Here is a 25,895-nt window from a genome sequence, read left to right as displayed (position 1 = left end):
CGCAAAAATCTCATTCTATCAGCAGATCATTTAAACTTGACAGCTCAAATCAAGGACAAATACACTCATTTCAAGAGATACTTTTAGTTCTCTTTTTGCAGCGTGGTAGGATGGGTAGATAGATGGATTCGGGCTTTTCCTGCAGTAATGACGCCACTGCTTGGGCCTGTTGTGATGAATAAAGAGCTGAATCAAAAATCAAAGCTCTTGCTTTACTTGTCCATCTACGTTCTGACCCTCACCTATGGTAATGAGAAATGGATCATGACCAAATCAACAAGATCCTGGATACGGCCGAAATGAGCTTCCCCCCACAGAGTGCTTGGGCTCAGCATTTGAGATATAGTGAGCCGCTCCATCGTCCAGGGGGCTTCGAAGTAGAGTCGCTGCTCCCCGGCATCAAAAGGAGTCAATTAAGGTTGTTTGGGCATCTGACCAGGATTCTTATTGCCATTTACAGTTTGCCACAAACATAAACATAGGGGACACAAGAAACACGTTGAAGAAGGTGCTCTGGTCAGATGAAATCAAAAAATAACATTTTGGCCCACATATCAGGGAGAGGGAAGCCGGTCAGAGTTGAGGGAGCTAAACAGAAGGCAGTCCTGTAGAGACTTGAGACCGGGAGGGAGATTTGCCTTCCAGCAAGACGACTCTAAACTCTATACAACATAGAGCAAACATAGCTACAAGTACATTCTTGGCCTAAATCTAATTGAGAGTTTAATTTAGATGTTCTTCATCAAATCTGACTGAGCCTGAGGTATTTTGAAAGAAAGAATTGTTAATAAATATATGCTGTAATCAGAAAGGAAAGAGGAGGTCGCAAGGCCGGGAATTGAACCCTGGACCACAGCGTCAAGGACCCTCTCTGTATAGTGCTACCTATTCTACTCCATACATCGTTCCCATTTCACAAATATTCCCTTCTTCCTTTTCATACGTCACCTAAAATCCAAATAAAGTACATTTCAGTTTGTGGCTGTAACATAAAATGCAAAACATTTCAAGGGGTAACAACACGTTTACAAGTTGAGCTTTAGCACAGTATTTAATCCCCGTGGCTCAACGCATAAATAACTCTTGATGAAAATTTCTCCCTCTATATATCTGTATGTGACTCTTGCCTGAGCGTAAGCCCCATAGGCTCCAAACTGCAGGGCCATGGGGTTGAAGATACCCATCTGACCGGCCATCTGCTGCATGCGGCGGATGGTGCGCTCCTTATCCGTGTCAGCGAACTTTACCACCAGACTGGACGAGGCACCCTGTACAACCACCCACACACACACATTCACACGGCAGGACATGTTAGTGTGGTTCGACTGACACGGGACATAAGCTTGTATTTGTACTTGCACACCCATGCTGCACGCACATGTGCTTTTATGTTTCTTGCCAAGGCAATGGCCTCAGAGCTAGAGTTGGTGCTCAGTCCTCTGAAAAATTTAGGATGGGTTACATCCAAAGGACATGTCTCCTCCTTGGGAATAATAAAGTATAACTTAACTCTGGGAAGGCAATTAAACGCTATTTGACTCATTTGTCTGCGTGACTCACCACTCTCTTTTTTCCCCCCTCAACACCCTCTTTCTTTTCACAGTTACAGGATACTCACAGGCATTGTCTGGCTCCCGTGTAGTGCACCGATGGCTGCCTGAGCTTCAGCATGAGACGAGTATTTTACAAACGCACAACCTGAGGAAAAAGAGACAGAGAGAGAGAGAGAGAGAGAGGAGAAAACGAGTAGGGTGAAAACAAAAGCAGCAACATTTCTAGTAACAACACAAAAAAACCCATTAGGAACACCGTTCCTTGCATTTCGTAACACCGGTGACACTCCTAAAGGACAAATAAAGCCACTCTGGCACCAGTCTGTGATCTGCGGCATTCTGATGCTACTCCATTCTGACAAGTGTCACTGATGAATCTGAGCGATCACGTTCGCAGTAATTATTGAGCAAACCCAGCTGACTAAGCTAGCCGATGAAGCCTTGTTAATGGAGCTTCATGCAGGAAGCAGAATGATCAAGCACAGTGTAATCATCGAGCTTAGTTATCATCGGACCTCATTGATTGGCTGCTGAACCCATTGATGAACTTTACGCAGTTAACTTGTGCAGCACCCTGACAGCATTTTAATAGGAATTGGGTTTCTTATAACCAGAAACACGAAGCCTTAGGGTTAAAAAGGAAATTTAGTATATTTTCATTCTTTATCACAGTCTTAAGGTTAATGGGGCTGATCTGTGTTATGTTCTGTTCAAAAGCCCACTTGGGTGTGAGAGAGGTAGGAAAAGAAACGTAGTAAAAAATAAAAATCTTGCAAAGTCACCGAATTGTCTCAGTTCAGCAGCCTGTGAAAGAGTCGTGCGCAGCCACAAACTGTACCTTTGCTGTTTCCATCGGGACCTCTGAGGATGGTGCACTCCTCGATGCTACCGAAGGACTCAAAGAGGCGTCGGACGTCATCTTCTGATTGCTGCTTGTTCAGCATGCCCACAAAGAGCTTTCTGTCTTCTAAAAAAAAGGGAAAGAAGGTCATGATCAGAGGATCAGACGTGCCTTTAGATGGAAGGTTTAGAAATACATTCAAAAAGTATCAAAGCGAGATTTAGCGATGGGCCTTGAACGGATGAGCTTTGATACTGGAAGTAATGCACAAGCACGCATGCTGTCCATTGCATTACATAATGCAGCAAACACAATATACAATAGTTAAATTGTTATATGGTCAGAGAAAAAGAAGCCTCCCCTCTGCTGTCACACCTTTTATCTTGCTACATATGTTTTAAGTTATGGGGGTCTGAATATCAAGAAACAAAGCAATTTTGATAAAAGATAAAATGCTGTCAAGACTATGTGTGTCACTTAAGATTTGTTCCCATTCATTATAGTGCTTGTTTATTGGGATAAAACAGGAACGGTTTACAGTTTTCTATTGCATTAGAATTCTGACATCCCATTACTGTCTCAGAGTTCATGTGTGAACTGTGGTTTTAAATAATTATTAGATGAAACGATCACAAAGTGGGTCGAGCTGTCATACATTACAGCATCATGAGGTGGTTAATCTTCATCGGCGCAAACAGAGCCTCTGCATACTGTTGCACGAGATTTAGTAATGTTTTTATTGGATCGTTGCTTAGACATTTGAGAAGCACCTCTGCCAGTTCCAAAGCATTGCTGCATATCTGCCATCTGAGATGTTTGGCAGTATGGCTTAGTTGGACATAGTTGAAATGGCAAATGCTACAGTATGAGATGGTGGGCTGTGTTGGACTTTAACAAGGGCTTACCTAGGCAGTAGCCCAGATCCCAGAGGCTGTGGGGCCCCCAAAATAGGATGCTTTTTCTTTCAATAGAGGTAGATGTATGTTAAAAAAATTATAATTCCATATAACTGTGCAGTTTTGTTCGTTGGATGTGTTGCGCAGATACCTAATCTGCAACAATTTAAAAACAAAGACGCAATCCACTTCAAAGCAGTCTCTAAGTGAATCCTTCACACCTCCATCTTTGATCGTGGTTCTTTTTCAGTGCTACATCGCTCCAAAAAGGAATGGCATAATTAATAAATTTTAGTCTCTTTTTGTACAGATAAGATATTTAAAGAAGCTATAAGTAAGATGTTTACTGTAAAATTAAACAAAAATAATTCTCAATTGTCACCTGGGATGTTAGTAACATTCCATCCAAACAATCAGTCCTCTCTATAAACAATGTCTTAGTCAAGTTTTTCTCCCTTCAAACCTAGAGCTACGGTCCGGAACTACTTAGTTTCAGAGTGTAGTCTGTGTTTACTTCATGGTTCCTGAGCCAATCATATGAAAGTTCCCAGGGTTCCCAAAGCAGAGCGCAGCATTTGGCATTTCATTTTGTCAAAAGGAGCAGCAGCCTGTTAATACGGAAGCCAGTAAGAGACGCAGACCAGAAATAGAATAGAAAACATCATATACCTGTCCTGTGGAAGTAAAAATTCAGTGCAACAACAGACCATTGAGTAAATAGCAGGTTTCCGTGAAAGGCATTGTGTATTTGTTGTTCCGATTTTAACAACTAGGAGTCATTATTACTTGTTGTTCCTTTCAGTAATTTACCCAAATCAACATATCTTTGTACACCACTGAAACACATGGTAGATATGCAGTAGTGTGATGGGGGGGTCGAGTATTTTGCTGATGCTGAACCTTTCACTTGAAAACGAGCAGTGCAGCAAAACTAGACGGTCAGTTAAGACATTAATAGAATGCCATTCACAATTACTATTTTAACAATAACAGATTTCACGATGACTAATGCCAGTTCACTTAGCACTCTTAGCACGATTCTAATTCAGTTGTTAACAAATGAACAATGAAAGCAGTTTAAATTTAAAAGTTTAATGCTTTTTAAAACAAACTCTGCTGGCAATTTGCAGCTGATTTCAATTGTGTGTACCCCCCTCCCCTCCCCCATTGCTATTAGCTTTTTAGTATTGTGTCTAATCCCTTCAAGGCTGAAGAAAAATGATTGGTTGAAAACTCACTTCCATTCAGCAACACTACATGTAAAAAGACTGGTATGGTAGCCTGCACCTTAGTAAATAAATGCTGCAGTTATTCAATTAGTTGTGGACTTCATCCCCAGCACCTTGCTTTGTACCATCTGGACACCTTGCCGGTAATAATGCAAAAGCACAAACAGGCTGTGCAACGCTTTCCTCTTTCCACTCCTGGCTGTGTTTTAATGTTGTAGGTCATTAAAAGGCTCTTTTTCACCGTAGAGGGTATTGAGATCCGGGTAGTTGCTCCTGCTGATTTTACAACATACAATGCCACTACAACAATAACATGCACCAAAAATCAAAGAAAGAAGAAAAAAAGCTCTTTGCTGAAGTCTCGACAGTGTGTATTAAACCTTTTGCTTTGAGAGATAATTTCCTGCCTGTAACATGCAGGTAACAGGTTTAGCACAGGTTCTTTTGAAACTTTAATAAAAGGGGGAAAGATACTAAAATAACACGTTATATTTTATGGCTGGAACCTGTCAGACGAATCTGACATTTTTTTTCTTAGTATCAGAAGATCCTACTTCCTGCAGATAAGGAATTGCACCTGTCGCAGGTGTCAGGCAGGAGAAAAGACAGATGCGTTGGTGTTCCTGTCCTCAGGGCTCAAATCTTACTGCAGTGTAAGTTCAGCTCCGCCGTCTCTCCACCGGATCTTACTTTGTGTAGAAACCGCAAATCTGCTGGCATCATTATTAATTGCCGATCAAAAACTTCAAACCGCTGTTAAGTATTAGTCAACTTATGCAGATCCTTAAGCACAGTTTATGGATATGCTAATGCAATATTTGCAAGGAAATATATAATACTTTTAAACAACTACTCAGTTTAAACAGCTTCAGGTTTAGAAAGTATTAGAACGATTTCTAAAGTAAAACAGCTATTTTCTGCAAAAGCTCTATGAACCAAAAAAAAAAAACAAAAAAACAGCAACAAATATTTTACTGTTATTGTTAGTTTTAGCAATCTTTTAGTTTATGAAGACTTACAACCCACTTTTCATATAGATATTACTGATAATTACATACTTGCAAGGTGTTATTAATAACAATAATAATATAAACAGAGAAGGAAATAAATTAATAAATACCACAATGAAAAAGAATATATTCCAAAACCTGATTTCAAACAGTGAACCTCCTATATAGAGTTACCACACACAGTACAAACATTTCTGTCTGTTAAGTTTGATTATCATATCACAGCGGATCAAATTAAAATTAAAAAGAAAATGTTTTTATTACAGAGATTGGTTATGTTATGGCCTACACAAACATGCGGGCAGCAGAGTGTTATATATTGTCACCCTTTGGTCATGGCTTAAGAACATGGCAGTTCACACAGTGCCCCATCAAAGCATATTGATGGAAAATTGTGTGAAAGGAAAAAGTAGGGTATAAAGTCATAGATTGATTACACACTATGTCATTTGGAGGGCTATGGCAAACAGCAAATAAAACCCTAAAAAAAAAACTTAGATTCTCTGAAAATATTTTTCTGAATATTTTTCTGGGGATTTAATATTTTGTAAACAATACAAAATGATTTTAATATTGAAATGTTATGTTAAGACCTACATAATTATGGGGAACTGCTGATCAGACTCTTTGTCCAACAGACATCATTTGCGTCCTCTGACAGGTAAGCTACAAAATGTCAATGGTAAAGATGCTGGTTGTTCGCAGATTACTTTGTCAAATCATAGTACTAGAAAATTGAGTGAAAAGAAAAAGTGCGTTACACAAAGGTACACAAGCAACAGGGACAACCGCACCCTGAAGAGGATTGCAAAGCATTGGAACGATTGGCAATGTTTGGATTATCCAAATTGCTTGATTCCAGTATTTTAAATTTCTAAGGTCAGTGATGACTTGTGTTGCCATGTGATCCGCTGGTGTGTGGTCCACTGTGTTTTGTCAGGTCAAATCAACTCAGCATCTTGCTTTCGTCTGCTGACAAGCTTTATTGAGATGCTGACTTTATTTTCCAGCAGAACTTGGCTCCTGCCCGCACTGCCAAAAGTACCAACACCTGCCTAAATTATTGCGGTATTAATGTGTAAAACTGGCCACAAAACACGCCTGACCTACTCCCATGGAGGTTCTATGAAGTGTTACAATAAGATGAGACACCAGAGGCAACAATATAGATGAGCTAGAGGCCACCATTAAAGCAACCGGGGATTCTTTGACACCTTAGCAGAGCCACAGGCTGATCAACTGGATGTCAAACAGCATGGAGGCACTAATCCATGCAAGAGGAGCAATAACCAAGTGTATGTAATGTACATTACATGGACATACATATCAAGAAAAAGTATATTTCTGATTTTTGGGTTTACATCAGCTGTAATCAAAATTATAATCAACACAGTGATGCTTTAAAAAAAACATCACCGTGTGTTTTGACAACCCATAAAAATATAGGGATATTTTGGACTGAATTCCTGCTAGAACCTTTCATTGATATTCTAATTTATCAAGATGCACCTGTAATCCGAAACAAGTCCAATCAATCATTCTTAGGTTTTATAGGTGCGGCAAAGTCAAGCTCCTGGTCCTCATCTGATTGTGTAGTCGAGTCACTGAGTCACAGTTTAAAGGGAAACGTGTGCAGCTGTAGCAGATGTGCTGAAATGCGTGGCTCTTTCCTTTTCTTACATTCCATAAACTCTCAGATTTGTGCGAATGGATGTATATGTTTGGAAATTAACGAGCCTCAGAGCAATTGGCTGTAAACCCCCGTCTGCAAATGAACGCGTGTGCAGATGTGGATCTCTGTGGGCGCGTACGATGTGAGTGCAAGCGCACGCACGCTGCGCTGAGGGTCCGTTCCCCTCTGCCTGTGCTTAACAGGGTGTCCTTGGCGAGTCAACAAGACTAATCTGCGCTCTGGCCTTGCACCGGGTGGAGTGGGTTGGTACGACGAGTGTTTACAAGAGTGCGGCGCACATCACAGTTGGAGGACACACACCCATGCAGACAAGTGCACACACACATCTTCAAAGGTCTGACTCCTCGGCATCTTCGTGGAAAATTTGAAGGGAAAATCTAAAAATCATGTAGACCTCACTTATTCAGACAGTACAATTCAGCGCATCCTCCTGATCTCCTGCTAGAGTTAGGGGATTTACTGAAGTTTTTCTAAGATAGACGAAAAGGTGTTTTATTTTAATACCTACACTGAAAAATCCTCAGCTTCAATGTCACTTTCTCACAAACTTGCTGCTTTCTGCTGCTTTCCAGTAAACTTTATTTTACAGTTGAGATTTTTAACATCTTATCTTAAAACACAATTTACTTTGCAAAGTAATTTTTTTCCCCAATAATTTGGAAATTAGAACATTAATACCAACAACTGCATATCTATTGGTTTCTTACAAAAAGCTTTGCCTTGTTTTTAGGTTAGTTTGTGTTACTTTTGATTTGACTCTCCAGCTAATGTGTCCTGCAGATAAAGTGTCCATCATGTCTGCGTTCATTAGGTGTGGAAAATGGAGTTCCAGTGATCATATGCTATTTTATAAAGCTTGGCAAATATTTAAACTTAATTTCAACATTTCATTTTTCAAACTTCAGCTGTCTTAGGAGTCATAGTTTTTTTTTTCCCTTATGGGACAAATATTGGAAATAAACAAGCCAAAATTAAAATTCCTGTGTCAACTCATAGGGACTATGCTCATGGTGTGATGTGATTTCTCTAGATTGCCTGGGGTTACACAATACTGTATACAATTATACAATACTATAAATTATTCTGTACCAAACCAACACACGCAAACACAAATATTCGGATAATTTAGCAACGCATGGCAAAACCACTCCCTTTTTTGTAACTATCAGGAAGCTTCGGACAGATTTCTGGGCAAATGTTTGACCCCCCCTCCTCTTATCAGCATTGGAAAAGTTATTTTAAATTGATAGATTTTCTTTCACAGACCCTGCTTTAATGCAAACTTTATAATTTTTTTCGTTGAAGTTGAAGTTGAAGTTTGGGCTAAGCCAGAAGCTTAATGATGTTCTGGTTTATCTGTTCCAAAACCACTTTCAATGTGCATTTGGGATCATGTTCCAGTTTCAACAGCCAGTTGTGCCCAAATTTCAACCGTATAACTGCTTTATATTGAGCCTTACATTGAGGCTCCTGGATGCATTCCTGAAGCCATGACTTTAGTCCTGCTGATAATTAGCCGACTCGATTAAAGGTTGAATCAGTTCCAGGAAACTGGACAATTTAAATGAACTCTAAACCATGTCTAAAAAAAGAACAGCGGTCAAATATTCTGCCTGAATAAAGCCAGGACTGTGCTGGGATGTGATTTCTCTTCAACTTGCTAAATGACATTCATTCAAATATTACTAGGGGTATACATTATGCATACACTTGGGCCTGTATGTGTAATTTTAAACCTGCGGAAATAATAGGAAAATTTGCATATGTTTCAAACTTTAACACGCAATTTTGAATTATGGAGATTCATTGAAGTTGTATAATCATTCCTCCCTGGAATAAGTTGTTGCAATGCATCATTAATGATCTGAAATTCTAATATTCATGTCCGTGATGATGAGTGTGTCAACTTTTAATGAGCGTCGTATGTTCGAGGCAGGACAGTTTTGCACTAAAAAGACAGTGTGGGTCCCAGATGTGTTTTCCCTTTTGTTATCTGGAGGTAAGACCTACATACCGTGCTCAACTTGGGCTGTATTAAGCTTCACTTTGGGTCCATGCCGACTTAGTAGTCTTCCAAACCTCAAACCTGTGTTGGCTGGGAAGGACATTCAGGGGAGAAGTGATTCCCTGAGCATCTTATTAGATAGGACAGTAAACAAATATCTATTTAAGCGAAAATCCCTATGTCAACCTTACTTGGCTCAATGCAAACAAAGTCTGGGGTGGCAATAAACCTGTCAGTCTCTAGTGCTTGCTTTAATCTTAATGGATTTACATATCCACAAGACAGTCCTTTCTTTAAATGATGTTCTGTTCAAGGTTTTCTGGATTCTAAATCTATCTTGGTCAGTATATTTGCATTTATTTAATGACGAATTAGTTTTTCCAAGTTCAAACCAAGAAGACGTGCTTTCCTTTTTGGCCAGCTGCGACAGCTAATTATTACGTTCACTGGCAATACGTCTTCAATTATATTGTTCCCACACCTGAGGAGTATCAACGTTAGAGTCCTTTATTAAAGTGTTCCTTAATTTATGGATTGAACCTCGTTTGATTGGGATTCATATGCTAGACCAACACAAAATAGTCTGCAATTGTGATGTGAAAGGAAAATAGTACAGACGTTAAAACTTTTTAAAACAAAACAAAACAAAAAAGAGTTTCCGATGTGTCTTGACCTAATTCCAAGGTGCAGGAGGAGCACAAATCTGGAAATGTGAGAGCTCCAGCTGCACATGAAGTGCTGAGAGACCTACATACCAACACGGTCCGGATTTTGGCCTTCAACCGAGCATCACAAAACAAAAAGTTTACATTTAGGTAGAAAAGGTGAAGAAGAAACAACAACAAAAATTAAATCTTGAGTCTTAACCTTTTGTAAGCTTTATTTTCTTATCTTAACCTGTTAAGACACAGCTAGGTGAATTAGCTCAGAGCAATAATTTGGTACAAGGCTTCAAATAGGGAAATTTCCCTTTAAGCATAATGATAAAGTGAAAACAGCCAATCGCGCACTTACAAATATAGTCTAGCCATTAAGCACTAAATGTTATTAGAAAATCCAGTTACTACTACTACTACTCCTACTACTAATAATAATATATAATTTTACTGTGGATTTAATGGTTTTATGATTAGCAGAGGTGGGTAGTAACTAGTTACATTTACTAGAGTAACCTTTTGAACAAAATGTACTTTTAGGAGTAGTTTTACTGCACTGTACTTTTTACTTTTACTTGAGTCATAAAATTACTCAAGCATCGCTACTCTTACTTGAGTAAATTGACTACTCTACCTACTGGGAGTAAGTTCATGAATAAAGAACAGACTTGTTTTAACCAAATATGCACCAGAGAAACAAAACCTAGAGTTTAAGTTAAGGTGAGACTTCTTATTTGTACACGAGCTTTGTTATTTTGAATTTATTTTCTTTCCGCTGAGCTCATTGAGCCATTTGGAGGTCAAATGAACATACAGTAAACAGTAGATATTGTCAATGCAAGAACTTTACACCGTTCTAACATACTGTATACACATTAACTGCTGAAAGTATTGCTGTCAAGTTAAATGTTGAAATTTTTTTTATGAATTTGTTGCTTTGTTACTTTTATTGTTGAAGTAGTGCTACTCTTACTTGAGTATAATTTTTTGGCTACTCTACCCACCACTGACGATTAGTGTGTTTACTTCATTAGGATTTCCTATTATTTATTATTTAGTTGGACTGTATTTTGTTTAGAGGTATGAGCGTAATTGGGTCAGCATAAAACTGCAGGCCACGCCTTTTAGGTTTTACTTCAAACCGTGCATCATTTTCCTTCCACTTTACAATCCCGCCGCACCTTGTGTTTGCCTGCCACATAAAATCCAGATAAAATACAGCAAAGCTTGTGGCTGTAATGCAAACCAACGCGAACGCTTTCGGGAGTTACGAACAGTCCTGCCAGGTACTCTGCTTCCTTACTCTTTCCATCCCGTGAAACGTTATGCCCTTGTAGGCGCAGCGTTTAGCTTTGAAACTTTCCAGCGCGGGGAGCAGATGAGAGACGCGAGGGAAGGACATCCGCGCAGAAACAGATAGACCTCCCGTACAGACGCGTCTGCATGTCTTCCGCTGCTGGCTCTTTGTTTCCTCCTGCTCGCTGCTTGCTTCAGTTTTCTCCCGCTCCATCAATCACCCCCTCCGACAGCCGGCAGACTAAATGGAGGAGGATGTAGCGCAGCCTCTCTTCCTTTCTTTAAAGGTTATTTTCCTTACGGGGTAACACCTCTCCCTCGCTATAGGCTTTTGCTGCTCATCAACCTTTAGCCGCTCGCATGTACCGCTGCTACTTCTCCCCCGTCTTGCTTGTGGATAGAAAAATCACTTTGTTGCCAGTTATATTAACCACCTGAAGGTCTGAGACGCTCTGGACAAAAAGATGGCTTCCGTCTTATCTCGCGTCGCCCTGTGATTGATGCCAAGAGCGTGCCGGCAAATGTCTAGACATAAAAAATTTCCTTGAAGCTCCCTGCATAACAACCCCCCCCCCCCAAAATGGACATCTTCTTTTATTACTGCAGGATTTCTCATTTAATCTACACTTTGCTGGACTGCTGTAATCTCTGACACGAGTCAAGCAGGGTTCGCGTTGTTGTTGCAAAGAGCTTTGCGCAGGTGTTTGACACAGGACCCAACTTTGTTTTACCCGCACGACAAGGGGTGTGCTTTACCCGCCGTGCACGCGTGCATATGACGATAGACGGGGCCTGTGGGCTGAGCCGGCCAAGGGGGGGAGAGAGCTTTGTTTACATAATGCGTTCTGAGCACTGGAGGGTTCGGGCCAGGCTGCGCTGTCAGCCCGCGTCGAGGCGCTGGCCGTGGTCTTAATGGGACAGATAAGGGTGAAGCTGATGTACGCAGGCAGCATGGCTGGAGTAACAGGAGAAGGGAGGGTGGAAGGCAAATAAAGAAGCAAGGAAGGGCATACACTACCTCCTCGACTCTCACTGTCTGCTGGCTTCACCTGGATCGGTCTGTTCATCTGTGACAGTTTGAGAAAGGAGCAAGAGAGAACAAACAGAAAAAGGAAAGGAGGAAAGAGGGAAAGAAGAGAGAAAACGAGAGCAGTTAGCATCGTGTATGCGTTGGTGCTTGCTTTTACCTGCCTCTCAGTGCAACTTTCCCAGAATGACTCAACCAAATTACGGTTTAAGTGTATTGGAAATCTCCAAAGCTGCAGTTCTTATAGCCATTGGGGGAATAGCTGGTTGGGAATATGGGCTGGAAACATTATTTGATCTGAGATGAAAGGGGGGAGAGAAGGTTGGAGAGAAAGGGATCGGCAGAGGGAGGACAGGAATGACAGAGAGAGAGGATGCTGGAGAGATGAGCGTGGGTCAGCAGAGCTACATGTGTGCAATAATTCAGTGTGGATCTTCTCAGACATCAGAATCAGAATCAGACATACTTTAATAATCCCAGAGGGAAATTACTTTTGTTACATGCCCCAGATATACACACATTTTTATATAAATATTTACAAGATTCCACAAAAAGTAATACTAATATATACATATATAAGTCAATATATATATATACATGTACATATATACATATGTATAACTATAGATTCAAGTAAAGTGATAGTGACTTGTGCAAGAAGTGTTAAATATGGGTATGAATTCACACACACACACAGCAAAATTAACCCGCAGACATTTATTTAACGTACAAGTCTTTTTCAGTATGTCTTCACCAGTTTGGCAAGTCTAGAGTTTCTATCCTCTTTTCTTTGCAAAGTGGCTCAAGCTCAGATTGGACTCATGGAGATTGAAAGTGACCGTGTTAATGTCTTCCCAGGCACTGGATGTGGTTCATTTATTGACTTGGCCATTCTAACACTGATTCTAAAATCTAAACTATTCCATCGTAGCTCTGACAGTATGTTTAGGCCTGTTGACCAGTTGAAAGGTGAACCTTCGGCCCAGTCACAAGTCTTTTGCAGCTTCTATCCGGTTTCCTTCCAAGATTTTCATGTTTTTGGCTCCATTCATTCAGAGGCGGAAATTCACGTTCATTTTTTGGATGGAGCGATAAATAGAGTGATTTCTCAAGAGCCATTTTATGGTAATTATTAACGTCTGAAACAGAATTGGCAAATGTCCGACCAGGCTGGTTCTGTAGGCGGCTTCTTCCTGTTAAAGGGGAGTTTTTTCTCTCCGCTGTCGCTACATGCATGCTCTGTTTGAGGAATTGTTGCAAAATCATTGACTAGGCAGGTGACTGATCATTGTCGCTGCATGCTCACCCAGGAGGAGTGATTGCTGCAAGTCAACGACTCAATGCAAACTCCTGGGTTTCCTTAGATAGGAAACGTTTGAACCGACCTGTCTTGATGATTTGATTGAGTTAACGCTGTAAAGTGCCTTGAGATAAAAAATATTTTGTGAATTGCCGCTAAATAAAAAAAAAAAAACCCTGAATTGAATTGAATTGAATTAATTCAGCCGTGGTTTGGACCAAACCATCGTACCAATAACGGTTGGGGGCAATGTATAAATACATTCTTTGTTTCCTAGATGAATGATGGATTTCCCTTTTTACATTAAAAAGTATTTTTAAGATAGAGGTTCCACTAATTATTTATTTTTCGGGGGACAAACCAACGTCACACCCCCTCAGATTTCTGACTGTGCATTCACCTCAAACTCTGACCAGCTTCCCAGTCCGTGCTGTAAATAATAAACAAAAAACTTCCCCACAGCATGATGCTGCCACCACCATGTTCCACAATGGGGACTGTGTGTTTCAGCTTTGCTGCTGTGGGAATATTTTTACCACACAGCTTTATGAATGTGGACCAAAAATGTAATTTTTTTTCTCTCCCATTTGACTAAGAACACGCTCTTGTACATGTTTACGATGCAACTCGTATGACTTGTGGCAAACTAAAAGGGGCTAATGAACCCTTTTCTGATTTGGTTTTATGAAGAACGTTGAAAACATTTTTCCTTCCACTTCACAGTTTGGTCTATCTCATAAAATCCAAATAAAACAGAATAAAATTTTAGGCTTGAAAAGTTCAAGAGGTATGAGCAAGGCACTGCAGTATAAACTCCTCATGTGTTAGTTCTCAAACTGCTGGTTCTCACTACAAAATGTCCCGGCCAATCTTCTTTTAGTACTTACGTGCACACACAGCTACACACTCTCTGTCCCCCACTGAGACCTTTCCACACTATGTCCGCCGAGGCTCTCCTTTCATTTCACTCCTGCCTGTCAAAATTTCCCTCTCCGCCTCGCCACCCTGCTAAACGCTCTCCGCCAATCAATTTTTAATAATGCCAATCGCCACGCTGCCAGGAGGGATGGAGGGAGAGGAGGAGGAGAGCATAGGAGAGCATTGGAGAGGAGAGGATGGTGAAATCTGAAGGATGAAAGGCAAAAAAGGTTGCGTTTTTTTATTTTTTAAATTATGTATTTTCTTTTGCGCCGATGCAGGTTCTGTGTTTTGCAAAGCGTTGATCAACTTTCCTTTGAGTTTGCAGATAAAGTCATCGTCTGCATGACTCTGCAAGCTTTTTCCAACAGGCAAAACCCTTCCATGCGGGACTAAATACACCTTCACCCTTTTCCTGCGGCTCGCATCAAATCCAATCGTTCACAAGGCTTAGTTAAAATAGAGTTACCCGTTCCCCGGTCTCCCCCCTCTCTCTCTTTGAGGGCCAAGAGAGCCCTACTAATGTTTTTAATGTGCCGTGATGCATTATTTATCGGACTGGCTGTTGATATGGAAAAAAGGATGAGTGGGGATAAGGAAAACGGACAGGGGGAGTTAAAAATGAGTAAAACGCAAGAGTGCAAATAAAAGAAATCATCAGAGGGAAATTGGGGGTGGGGTGGGGGATAAAAGTCAAACTGAAAACACATTAAAAGAAGGAGGTAGTGGTGGATTGTGTGTGAGACAGGTGTTTGAGGAGAGGGAAATGTGGTGATAAAAAGGGAGGGGAAGACAGAAGGAGGAATGAGGAAAAGAGGGCATAGGGGGAGATGAGGACATAGATCAGAGTACGGTACAAGGTCAGCCCAATGCTCCCAGGGGGCCTATAAGCCTGCATACATATGAGCTCTTTTTACCATGACCCATACAAATGGTATGGCCTCAATCTGACCTACTTGTTTTCCCCCACTGTTCGTATTTAAAAAAAAAAAGAAAAAAAAAAAAGATTGCATGCAAGTGCAGATTTCAGCCTGCAGTCTGTGATGGAGCTGACTGTATTGGTTTTAATTTCACAGTGGGAGAATAAACTACGCTAAAGGAAAATAATATAAAGTAAGTTCCGCTTTTATTAAAAACCATAAGTCTTCATTCCTAACGTGCAGAATTACTGTGATTATAGATACGTCTGTGAATCCTTTAATTCGTCACCGCTAGTTGAGCGCCAGCGTGCAAAATGCTCGCTAATAAAATTTTAAATACCGCTCAGAATGTGGCGATGTGGTTAAACCATTATTTTCTTTTGTCACCAAAGCCCGAGTGGTGTTTCATGGGCTCTCTATCAGTGGGTTTCCATTATCCCAAGGCCCATAACTGCTTCAAGGTCAGTTTTATCATCCCGCTCATAATGGGGTGAGTTAGCACCAGCCCAGTGGACGGCCGATCCCAAAACAGTTGTTAAAGGCAGACGCTGACTCGCCTGGATGGCTCCCTCGAGGAGATCTGCAATGGCGCTTGCCAAAGCCAGATGGCAGCGTTGAGCAGGAGAAGCTGTCGAAAGTCTTATGCCAAGAGTGCAGAAAATTATGATCTACACAAAAAAGCACCGGGGTGCATGCATTCATACATATGTTGGCAAAGTTTTGCGCGTGTGAAAAAGCAGAACTGGTTGAGCTAACTGAACTAGGCATGTTTGTTTTGGCGCATAAGCTTGGCCTGTCTACAAACATACAGCAGAGTCGCAGCAACCAAGCATACACGGGAGCGGTGATCTGATACAGATCTATATTACTTGAGATAGATAGATAAATGGACAGATGGTTAGGCAGATAAATAGTTGGATAACTCTGACCAATCTAAATATGTACCATTTTGAAGTCAAGATGTCCAAATGCAGTCCAGGCTGCTTAATAAACACCAAAATAGCACTAATTTGGCACCGAATCAGGACGTGCAAATTGGATACCAATTTTAGTGTCATCAGTCGCCCTTGCTGTACAGCGGTATTTTCTTACAGTGTCCTCACCAGAGAGGGGCGCACATTCCCACTAACTGGACATTTAAGTCCCTTATAGAAAACATGTTAAAGACTGACTGATAACATTTCCATTTGTGTCGTGGCACCCAGGACCCAAAGCCACATAGTCCATATCAAAAACAGACCCTGCATGGAAGCCCGCAACAGAAAAGAAATATGCATCCGCACAATACGTCGATAAAGGGAGCCTGATTCAACGTGTGCGCCGCATGGATGGGCTCGTTTGGCAGCACCCTTACACCTTGCCTCGTTAATGCAGCCAGCTCGTCACTCAGAAACACCAGCGATTCAACACGTGGACTCCATCGCCACACGGTTGCTGAAAGTCCATCCTCAGCAGCATCCTCGGCTTCGGTGTGCCACGCGAGGAGAGCTGCAGCTCCATGAATGCACACGCTCTGGCCTCTGTTGATTATGTAACTCAATGACTCTGCCTCAGCTCTGCCATAGATTCCCCCTCCGTTAACTAGAGGCGTTGGGAATACATAGTCTGCATGCAGGCCGCGCTGTACCAAAACCGGTGAGTCACTCTTCTGATTCAGCCTGGCTTGGCCTGAAAGTCTAGCGAGGCCCCACGAGCGCCGCGCTACAGTTTGCCTTATTAGATTTAACCCCAATACGGGACAAAACTGCAGCCTTTGATCTGAGTTTTGCTGCTTATTGTATCGATTTCGCTGCGCGAAAGCTACAGAAATTAAGTTACAAAAACACTGTTGCGATGACAACTGTATGGGATTTCAAGCAGCTGGATTTCTGTACTCTGCCCCGTTATGTCCAATATGCTTCAAATGCACTTTATTACGAGTCATTTGAAGATTCGGAGCCGCTTTAGCCTCCACGAGCCTCCTGCACACACACGAAGCAGCGCATGCACGCACGCTCAGGCGGAGAGCAACACCGAGCGCTCACAAGGACACAGAAGTCCGTACTCACTCAAACTGCCATCATTCTCCGAGAAAGAGAATATTGAAAGTATGCTTTACGAAACTCGAGAGAGGAGGCAGGATTTTCTCATTTTCACCCTCGTCTCGCAGATGTGTTTTTGAGAGAGAGAGAGAGAGGAGAGCGGTGCAGGCCAGGTCATTTCATTATCACAGTGAGAAAGCACTCCATGAAACTCTCCCAGGGAAGCAAGGAAGGCTGCTCATAATATTCCACCTCTACCATTGTCAAAACTCCCTCTGTTTTACATTCTGCAGCTAAAAGCCTTTTTAAAAAACATGCCAACTGCCTTAATGTTATTCCATCCAATTTGAATGTTGAATCCCCCCCCCTCCCAACCCCCCCACACACCCTTTTTCTGTGGTCTCTTTTCATACATATTTTCACAGTGCTGCATTTAAAAGCGAGCGTTTGAAACAAGCCTCTGAAAGCGTTCAGCTTCTCTGCAGGAGGACGAGCGGCCGGGCTTACGTGCAACAGAATGCCAGCACTCGTGTCGAACGAACCACTGGCACCGAACCTGCAGTTGCTTTCCAAACCATCTCAGCATGCAAAACACTCATTTTGGGGATGGAGACGTGCCAACAGAAACATTAGCTGAACAAGAATATGGTTATAACCCTGTGAGATCTTTTGGAGAGCTGGGCTCCAGAGTGAAGAGAAAACAAAATCTTTAGCTAAAAAGATTAGCTGAGGGGTTAAAAAATATTTAGTAGGTGTGAAACAGGCTTTGACCACTAAAAGAAGAGTATGGTTTTAAACTATTGATTTTACACTAATTCACAGCTGAGGATCCTCCACATGTCCATTAAGGCTCCTATCGTAAATGCACATTTTTCTCCTTTAGCCATATGAGCGTTTTACAGCCTCTGACACTAAAGGACCTCCCTTACTACTGCCATAAGATGAGCAGCACCGCAGTCAGAAGGGACATTCTGAAGCCCAAAATGTATATTATCTAACAATTGCCAAGTCCAATTGTAACAATTTATAGATATAACTGACACATATGAAGCAGCATTTCCAAATGTTTCAGAATGAGAAATACACACAAAAAACACTTTTTTTTCCTCCATGTGTAAGCCATTTGTTCAACAATTTGCACCAAATTCTGGCTAGCTGGGCCTCAGGAAGCCATTTTGCAAGGCTGTATTCCCATTGTTATGTTACCCTCTCGCCGATTGTAGGCAATTGTCTGTTTTCATATCTGTGTTACGTTCTTTTTTCTTTTTTTTTTTTTAAAAAAAACGTGTGCAAACTCTTCAAGTATTAGAATCGTTGGTAAAAAAACGCACAGAACATCTAGAAGAGGTACATAGTGAGGCCATTCTATACTCATGCTATTTTTGTTGCCGACTGTTTTGTATAAATAAAGCATTTTGTGTCGATCATGCAGCGGTTTTTATTCACCTTGCGAAAGTTTGGTTCTCCCTTTGGCAACTGACAGCTCATAATACACCATAAAAATATGGTATATGACTAGTAAATCATATTTATTCATATTTATTTACTCAAACTTATTATGGTAGGATCAGGGATTGTGCTCTCTAATATATATAAAGGGATGACCATGGTTAGCAACATTACTCAGGTAGACTGTGGTGTGGACACGGTGCTCAATTGGTACTAAGAGGCCCAAAGTGTGCCAAAAAAATATCCCCCACACCATTACACCACCACCACCAGCCTGAACTGTTGATACAAGGCAGGGTGAACCCATGCTTTCATGTTGTAGACGCCAAATTCTGACCCTACCACCTGTATGTCACAGCAGGAATCGAGACTCATCAGACCAGGCAACGTTTTTCAAATCTTCTATTGTCCATTTTTGGTGAGCTTGTGTGAATTGTAGCCTCAGTTTCCTGTTCTTAGCCGAAAGGAGTGGCACCCGCTGTGGTCCTCTGCTGCTGTAGCCCATCTGCCTCAAAGTTTATGTGTTGTGCGTTCAGAGATGCTCTTCTGCATGCCTTGGTTGTAATGAATGGTGATTTGAGTTACTGTTGCCTTTCTCTCAGATCGAACCAGTCTGGCCATTCTCGTCTGGCATCAACAAGGCATTTGCGCCAACAGAACCGCCGTGCACTGGATATTCTCTCCTTTTCGGACCATTCTCTGTAAACCCTAGAGATGGTTGTGCTTGAAAATCCCAGTAGATCAACAGTTTCTGAAATACTCAGACCAGCCCGTCTGGCACCAACAACCATGTTCAAAGTCACTTAAATCCCCTTTCTTCCCCGTTCTGATGCTCAGATTGAACTGCAGCAGATCGTTTTGACCATGTCTACATGCCTGAATGCACTGAGTTGCTGCAATTGGCTGATTTTGAAATTTGTGTTAACAAGCAGTTGGACAGGTGTACCTAATAAAGAGGCCGGTGAGTGTATAGTGAAGCACATGAGTATGAAGTGGGAGTAAATTGGGATGAAACAGTAATGCAAAGGTACTAAATGGGACTATGAATTAGCAAAGGGGCAAACTAACCCACATTAAATTCTGATGTTTCAACATGAATGTTTTACTTGTTTTCAGTACTTGCCACTTGTAACCCCCCCCCCCCCCCAAAAAAAAAATAAATAAATAGATAAATAAATAAATAAATGCAACTTGGACAATAGACTGATAAATGGCTAAATCCTACTTTGGTTCATTTCAGGTTGTATGCCTAATTTTTGCAGGTGGCACTGAGTATCTCTACCAGTTCTTCATCCTGACCTACATCAGAACGTTAAACCTTCCTTTTTAAAGGAAACCTGCTGCCCTATAGTGCAGAACAATCTTTTTCTTTTCTTTCTCTTGCAGCACAGATGTGCAATGTGCTTTGCGTCAGATGAAGAGTGAGGGAAGTATGTTCTGACAACACGGCGGCTTGGCTCAGTTGTTTGGGCTGGGAGTGAATGGAGTGCTGGAGCCAGCCTGAGAAGAAGGAAAACATCTCGAAGAATTCTGAAATCAAATTATAGGCTACAAATGAAATCCTAGTTACAACTAGGTATGGGTTGGTGAGAGATAAATATAATAATAAATATAAGTTTAAACCAAAGATTTATACTCCTGAGAACCCATGAGTATTGTTACCCCTAAAATAAGATACTTAGATATCCTGCACTTGAAATAAGACGATGGAGATGAGCTGTTCCTTATTTTAAGGGCAGCAATCTTATCCCATTGGAAAATCATTTATTTGCCTGTTCAAATCAAGGACAAATATACTCATCTCAAGAAAATGTTACTTATTTTTAGTTCCCTTTTTGCAGTGCCTTCGTCAGCATGCAGCTCCTCACCAAATTCTAAATTCCTCTGAATTATATTTTGTGAATTAATATACGGCACAGACTATATTATATTATTCAGTAAATAAAGCCAAGCCACTCTCTCAATTTCATCCAAAATTTTCCAAAGAAGTCACTTTTGGACTTTAATGTGCACAAGCGTCCAACTTGAGGCATTGGACGCATTTCTGACGCACAAAAGGTGTTTGGTCTGAACGCAGCATCCTGCCGAATTTTTGTTTAAATTCTGCTGCGAGACTGCCAGAGCAATGACCGAATATTATTATTACATTATCTCACACTGAGCTCTGCAGACACCTCACTCTCCTCCAGATGCTGGAAGCTAGAACCTGAAAGTGACAGTGACCTATTTTCTGATTCATTTGACAAATAATTATCGGACCGGTTGGATCCATTGGCACAGCTTTGAACTTTTCTTCCCAGAAGGTCAGTAGATCCTTTAATATGGAAATAAAAAAAAAAGAAACTGGGCTGAACACGTCAAATCCTAAACCACTGACCTCAGTATACATGTTCCTTTCAGCACAGGAGCTAATCAGAAGTGACACACAGCGACCTCACAGCCTGAGCAGTCTGCTACACTGCTGCTTCTATATTTATACCTAATGTCTGTACGCTGTGAGCGCTGTAACAAAGTCAAATTCCTTGATTGTGCACGCATTAATGGCCAAAAAAAGCGGATTCTGATGCAGCCGTAGAAACCTCTGGTCACTCCGGCACTTTTCGCTACCAGCTCATTAATATCAGCAAAAGACTTCAAACCGCAGGATGGGCACCGATGAAAATCATAGGGGTTTCAAACCTGAGTTTTTAAAACCCCGGCATAGCTTGATGCCAGTAATCCACCCATGCCTACTTATAAACGGCGTGCATTATTAAACGTGAGGCACTTGCTCTCATTTTAAAGCATTTTCATCTATTCAGAATGCTGTATGATGCAGCACTGCAGCAGGCTTTTCTCTGCAGAAACAAAGCATGCATAAAAATGGGTTCAAGAGCTTGTTATAATGTTGTTTGCCACATGAATAAACTTGACGGAAAAAAACCCCCACCAAAATCTATGTGAATGTATCATGCTGAATATTAATTATGTTGATTTGAAGTCTTTTTTTTTCTGTCTGACCCTAAAATTGTTGTCAAAGCCACCATGAGAATGAAAAAGGCATCTTTTTGTTGGCATGATTTTTTTTTTTTTTTTGCTGCCGCTCGCTCTATGATGCTGCTGCCCCAGTCGTGTCTGCCAAGATCACGACATCTCCACTAAGGCAGATGAAAGGAAAACACACAAAAGGAGGTGAGCCACTCTGGCCGAACCTCTGATCATCCCTCATTTCTTTATTAACAGGCGCACTGTTCAGGCACACACGGAAAATAAAGGAGACTGAAAAAACAGCCACATAGACACAAATACAGTAGCATTCAGAATAAAGTAACATCGTTAGACTTTGAGTGAAAAAAAAAAAAAAAAAAAAAACATGGCAGCTTTCCCACACAGATTCCTACTGGATTTCTTTTCCTGATTATTGAGGAAATTATTTCTTACTCACAAAGATACGCCCTCAAAAAAATACTTAAACTTTCTTCGGGGAAGAAATCCCAGAAAGTTGCAAAAACAGAGACGTTTCAAAAAAGCTGCACATTATCACACACCCCCGCGCCTCCTCCGTGCCTTTTCTTATTTGCCTGCAGTTGGGTTGAGAACAGCAAAGCTTTTCTCACATCCATTGTTTGATCCATTTCACACCAGCCCACCTCTTTCTTTATCTCCTCCTGTTTTCTCCGTCTTTTACTGGCGTGCAGCCTGAATGCAGGCATTACGGTGGGATGGCTTCTGGAGCGCTTTTGAATGAGAGGTTGAAATTTCTTAAAACGTGCTTGTTCTGTTTTCCCTTTTGATTCTTGTTTTACATATTATTATTTCCTGCTGTGTGAATTTGCTGTTAAGGCCAGTGAATGACTGAGAAAAAAACTAGTGGTTTAGCGTGCGCCGAGATCTTGTGATTAGAAAATGGCAACAATATGTCTCGTTAAAGTCAAGCCTGTCTCGCAGAGCACTATATGTGACTTTTTTTGGTGAAGTAATTGTACATCTGTAACCATAGATACTGAGTAAGAAGCTTATAGCTCTCAGCTTCCTATCTGGGGCTTATAGACAATATATTGCTTTGCAAAAGTATTCACACCCCTTGAGGTTTTTCATATATAGCCACGGCACAGTTATAAACTTCAATGTGTTGGATTTAATATGACAGACCCACAGAAAGTTGTGCATAATCATGAGGTCGAAATGAAAACAATATCCATCCATCGTTTATACCCGCTTATCTTAGCAGGGGTCACGGGGTGGTTGGTGCCTATCTCCAGTTGCCATTGGGCAAGAGGAAAACAATATAGGGTTTTAATTTTTTTATAAAGAAAATTTTTGAAAAGTGTGGCACACATTTGTATTCAGACCCCATCGAGCCCCCTGGGCTCAATACTGAACCACCTTTCCCTGCAATTACAGCTTTGGCTCTTTTGGGATATGTCTATCTGCCGGTTTCATACATGTAGAGACTAAAAGTACAGTCAAATTTGGTAGAGAGTGATTGGACAACAGCAAGTCTTGCCAAGACTCTCATTTTGATTTTGGTCTTGACGTTGGCTGAGCCAGTCTGACACATGAAAAAGCTTTAATCTAAACCAGAGGTCACCAGCCGTTTTGAAACTGAGAGCTACTTCATTGGTACTGTTTCATACGAAGGGCTATCTGCACTGACCTTTGAACGAAAGAGTCAGAGCTCATATAATATAAATATGTTTTTAAAGCTTTTATATCTATATAAATGAAAGTATGATTAAAAAAGAAGAGAAATTGAATAAAAAGCATTTTAAATGCAGCTCATTGGAGGGTTTTGTTATCTTTTTGAACAGGCTTCACAACAAATGATTCTGGGTGCTACCTGGTGCCTGTGGGCCCCATGTTGGTGACCCCTGATCCAAACCATTTCATTGTAGCTCTGGCTGTAAGCTTAGAGTTCTTTTCGGGGTTACTCTGTATTTAGCTCAATGTATCTTCACACTCACCCTTACCAGCATCCCTGTCCTTGCTAAAGAGAAGGAACTTCACCTCATGATGCTGCCACCTCCATGTGTCACAATGGAAACAGTGTATTCAGGCTGATGTGCATTGTTGGTTTTTCTTCACTTGCATTTTCTTTTTGCATGCAAGTCAAAAAGGTAACTTTTGGTCTCACCTGATCATAGCACTTTATTCCACATGTCTGCTGTGTCCCCTACGTGGCAAATGGTAATTTTTAAATGGGTAAAGGCCAGATTTGTTGCATTACTAATAGTTGTCCTGTTACCACAGCGTTCAATCTGAGCTGTTGATGTGTGTGCAGCTCCTCCATAGTTTCCACGGGCCTCTTGGCTGCTTTTCTGATGATCTCACCCCTTGCGCTGCCTGTCAGTTTAGATGGAAAGCCATGCCTTGGCTAGTTTGCAGTTGTGCCGTACTCTCAGTGTTTTGTTAGGTGTTAAAAACTCCCGATATTGTTTTATAACTTAATCCTCCTTTAAACCTCTCCAGAACTGTATTCCTGACCTCTAGGTAGCCAACATTTTATGGTAAGAATACTGATGAAGATGCCTTCATTACTTTAAAATCTTGTGTAGCACTATTTTGCATACTCTGTGGGAGAAAACAAGCCGGAATGACAAACAACACGCAAATGTTGTAGGCACTCTGAGAATACCTCAGCTAGCAAGCCGTTAGCCACTAAAGATGCCAGCGTTAGCATCAGCTTCAGTTATCTATCTGTGCTGTTTTTTTTTTTTTAAATGCTGACAGTATTTGAACATCCTCTAGTTCTAAACACGAAACATTCAGGCAAGATAAACCTGAACCTGAATATTCTACATGGAAGAGAGATAATTTAAGGCATGGGTGTCAAACTCAAATGCACAATGGGTCAAAATTAAAGACTTGGACAAAGCTCCAGGCCATCCTTTATATTTTCTGAAACAATGTTATGCCCTTTGGTCACGGCAATGTTGGCTCCGCACTCAAGACACACAGGTCTGTCCTTTACTTTTGTGAACAGGTGTTGTGTTTCCCACCTCTCCAGAAACCCCAGTTTTCCACCTTTCGTTCTGCCGTTTTAGGGTCGGGTGGCCCAATGTGACTGTTAGTGGCATGATGTTTCTAAAGAATGTCAACAGCTGAGGTGGGCTTGTGGGTCTTGATTGACGCACAAACACACCAGCAGGGCAGTCTGGGATTTGTAATATTAGCTGTGTGTGCAATGTCTACCTATAGGCCAGCTCTAATAGTAATTTGAAATTATCTCTCGGGCAAAACATAATTACAACACAGTCCTGAGTTTGACACATTTGATTTAAGGCATAGTCTGAGATTTATGAAACCTTTATTCTATGTATTACAACACAAAAGAGAAAATTTTCTATACATTTTGGCATTAGAATTACCTTAAATTAGAGAAGCTTAAACACCATATTATGTGGATTGGTAAAAACTGGACCAGATTATTCTTCACTGATTACAGATTTTGATAAAAGACTATCTGTGAATCCTTCATCTGAGAAAACAAAACGTGCTGAATCTTATTTTTCTCCAAATTTATTTCTAAAGTCTTTTCCTGTTCTTGTGAACCTGATATTGTGAACCATCTTGTTTCGTAAACTGGATCTACCGTTGCATCTGAATACGTAATCGGGTGATACGTTAAAAAACACACAGGAAATGAGAGAAGACGGGGGTTTCTAGCTTGGACTCTAATAGGAATCGACACTTTGGAATTCTGTTGTCACAGTATAACCGGATAAAATAAAGCACATCATCTGCACCGCCAAATGATTCTGCTCTGTCAAAACCTGTAATAGCTTCACACTCGTCTGTGACATGCACTCGCGCACACACACCAGCCTCCCTTGTACACTGAAGACTCATGCAAATGAGATGCACACACACACACACAGAAGCGCAGAGGATTTATGCTTGTCAAATATTCCATTTTGAGAGTCTATAAATGATTAATTTGTCGTTTTATGACACACAACGACACGCCTGACTCTGAAACTCTTTTGCACAGTCTGACCATAGGTTATCGTGCTACAGCTTGATTCATCATCAAGAGAAGCATTGCAAATAGAGCAGGATGACAAGGTGGGAATCAAAGCAGGCACACACACACGCGCGCGCG

At 41.1% G+C, this 25,895-nt stretch overlaps 1 protein-coding gene across 12 annotated transcripts in view; it reads right to left on the bottom strand.

Moving 5' to 3' along the window:
* Positions 1 to 25,895, bottom strand: part of celf4 (CUGBP, Elav-like family member 4) — a 145,290-nt gene that overhangs the window by 16,380 nt on the left and 103,015 nt on the right. For 5 of the 12 annotated variants that reach the window (XM_036124639.1, XM_036124645.1, XM_036124641.1 and 2 more), the window contains exons 3-6: positions 12,198 to 12,246; positions 2,392 to 2,520; positions 1,619 to 1,698; positions 1,128 to 1,280 (exon numbers count right to left, since the gene is read on the bottom strand). In XM_036124639.1, the coding sequence (XP_035980532.1) occupies positions 1,128 to 1,280; positions 1,619 to 1,698; positions 2,392 to 2,520; positions 12,198 to 12,246 (411 nt within the window). The remainder of the gene's footprint in view (positions 1 to 1,127; positions 1,281 to 1,618; positions 1,699 to 2,391; positions 2,521 to 12,197; positions 12,247 to 25,895) is intronic. The other 7 variants (XM_021320577.2, XM_021320580.2, XM_021320578.2 and 4 more) reach the window with 3 other exon arrangements.

Source organism: Fundulus heteroclitus, chromosome 20 (genome assembly GCF_011125445.2).
Source record: "Fundulus heteroclitus isolate FHET01 chromosome 20, MU-UCD_Fhet_4.1, whole genome shotgun sequence".
NCBI lineage: Eukaryota > Metazoa > Chordata > Actinopteri > Cyprinodontiformes > Fundulidae > Fundulus > Fundulus heteroclitus.
The sequence above is the reverse complement of the archived record's forward strand: the minus strand, read 5'-3'. Positions and strand labels throughout refer to the sequence as shown.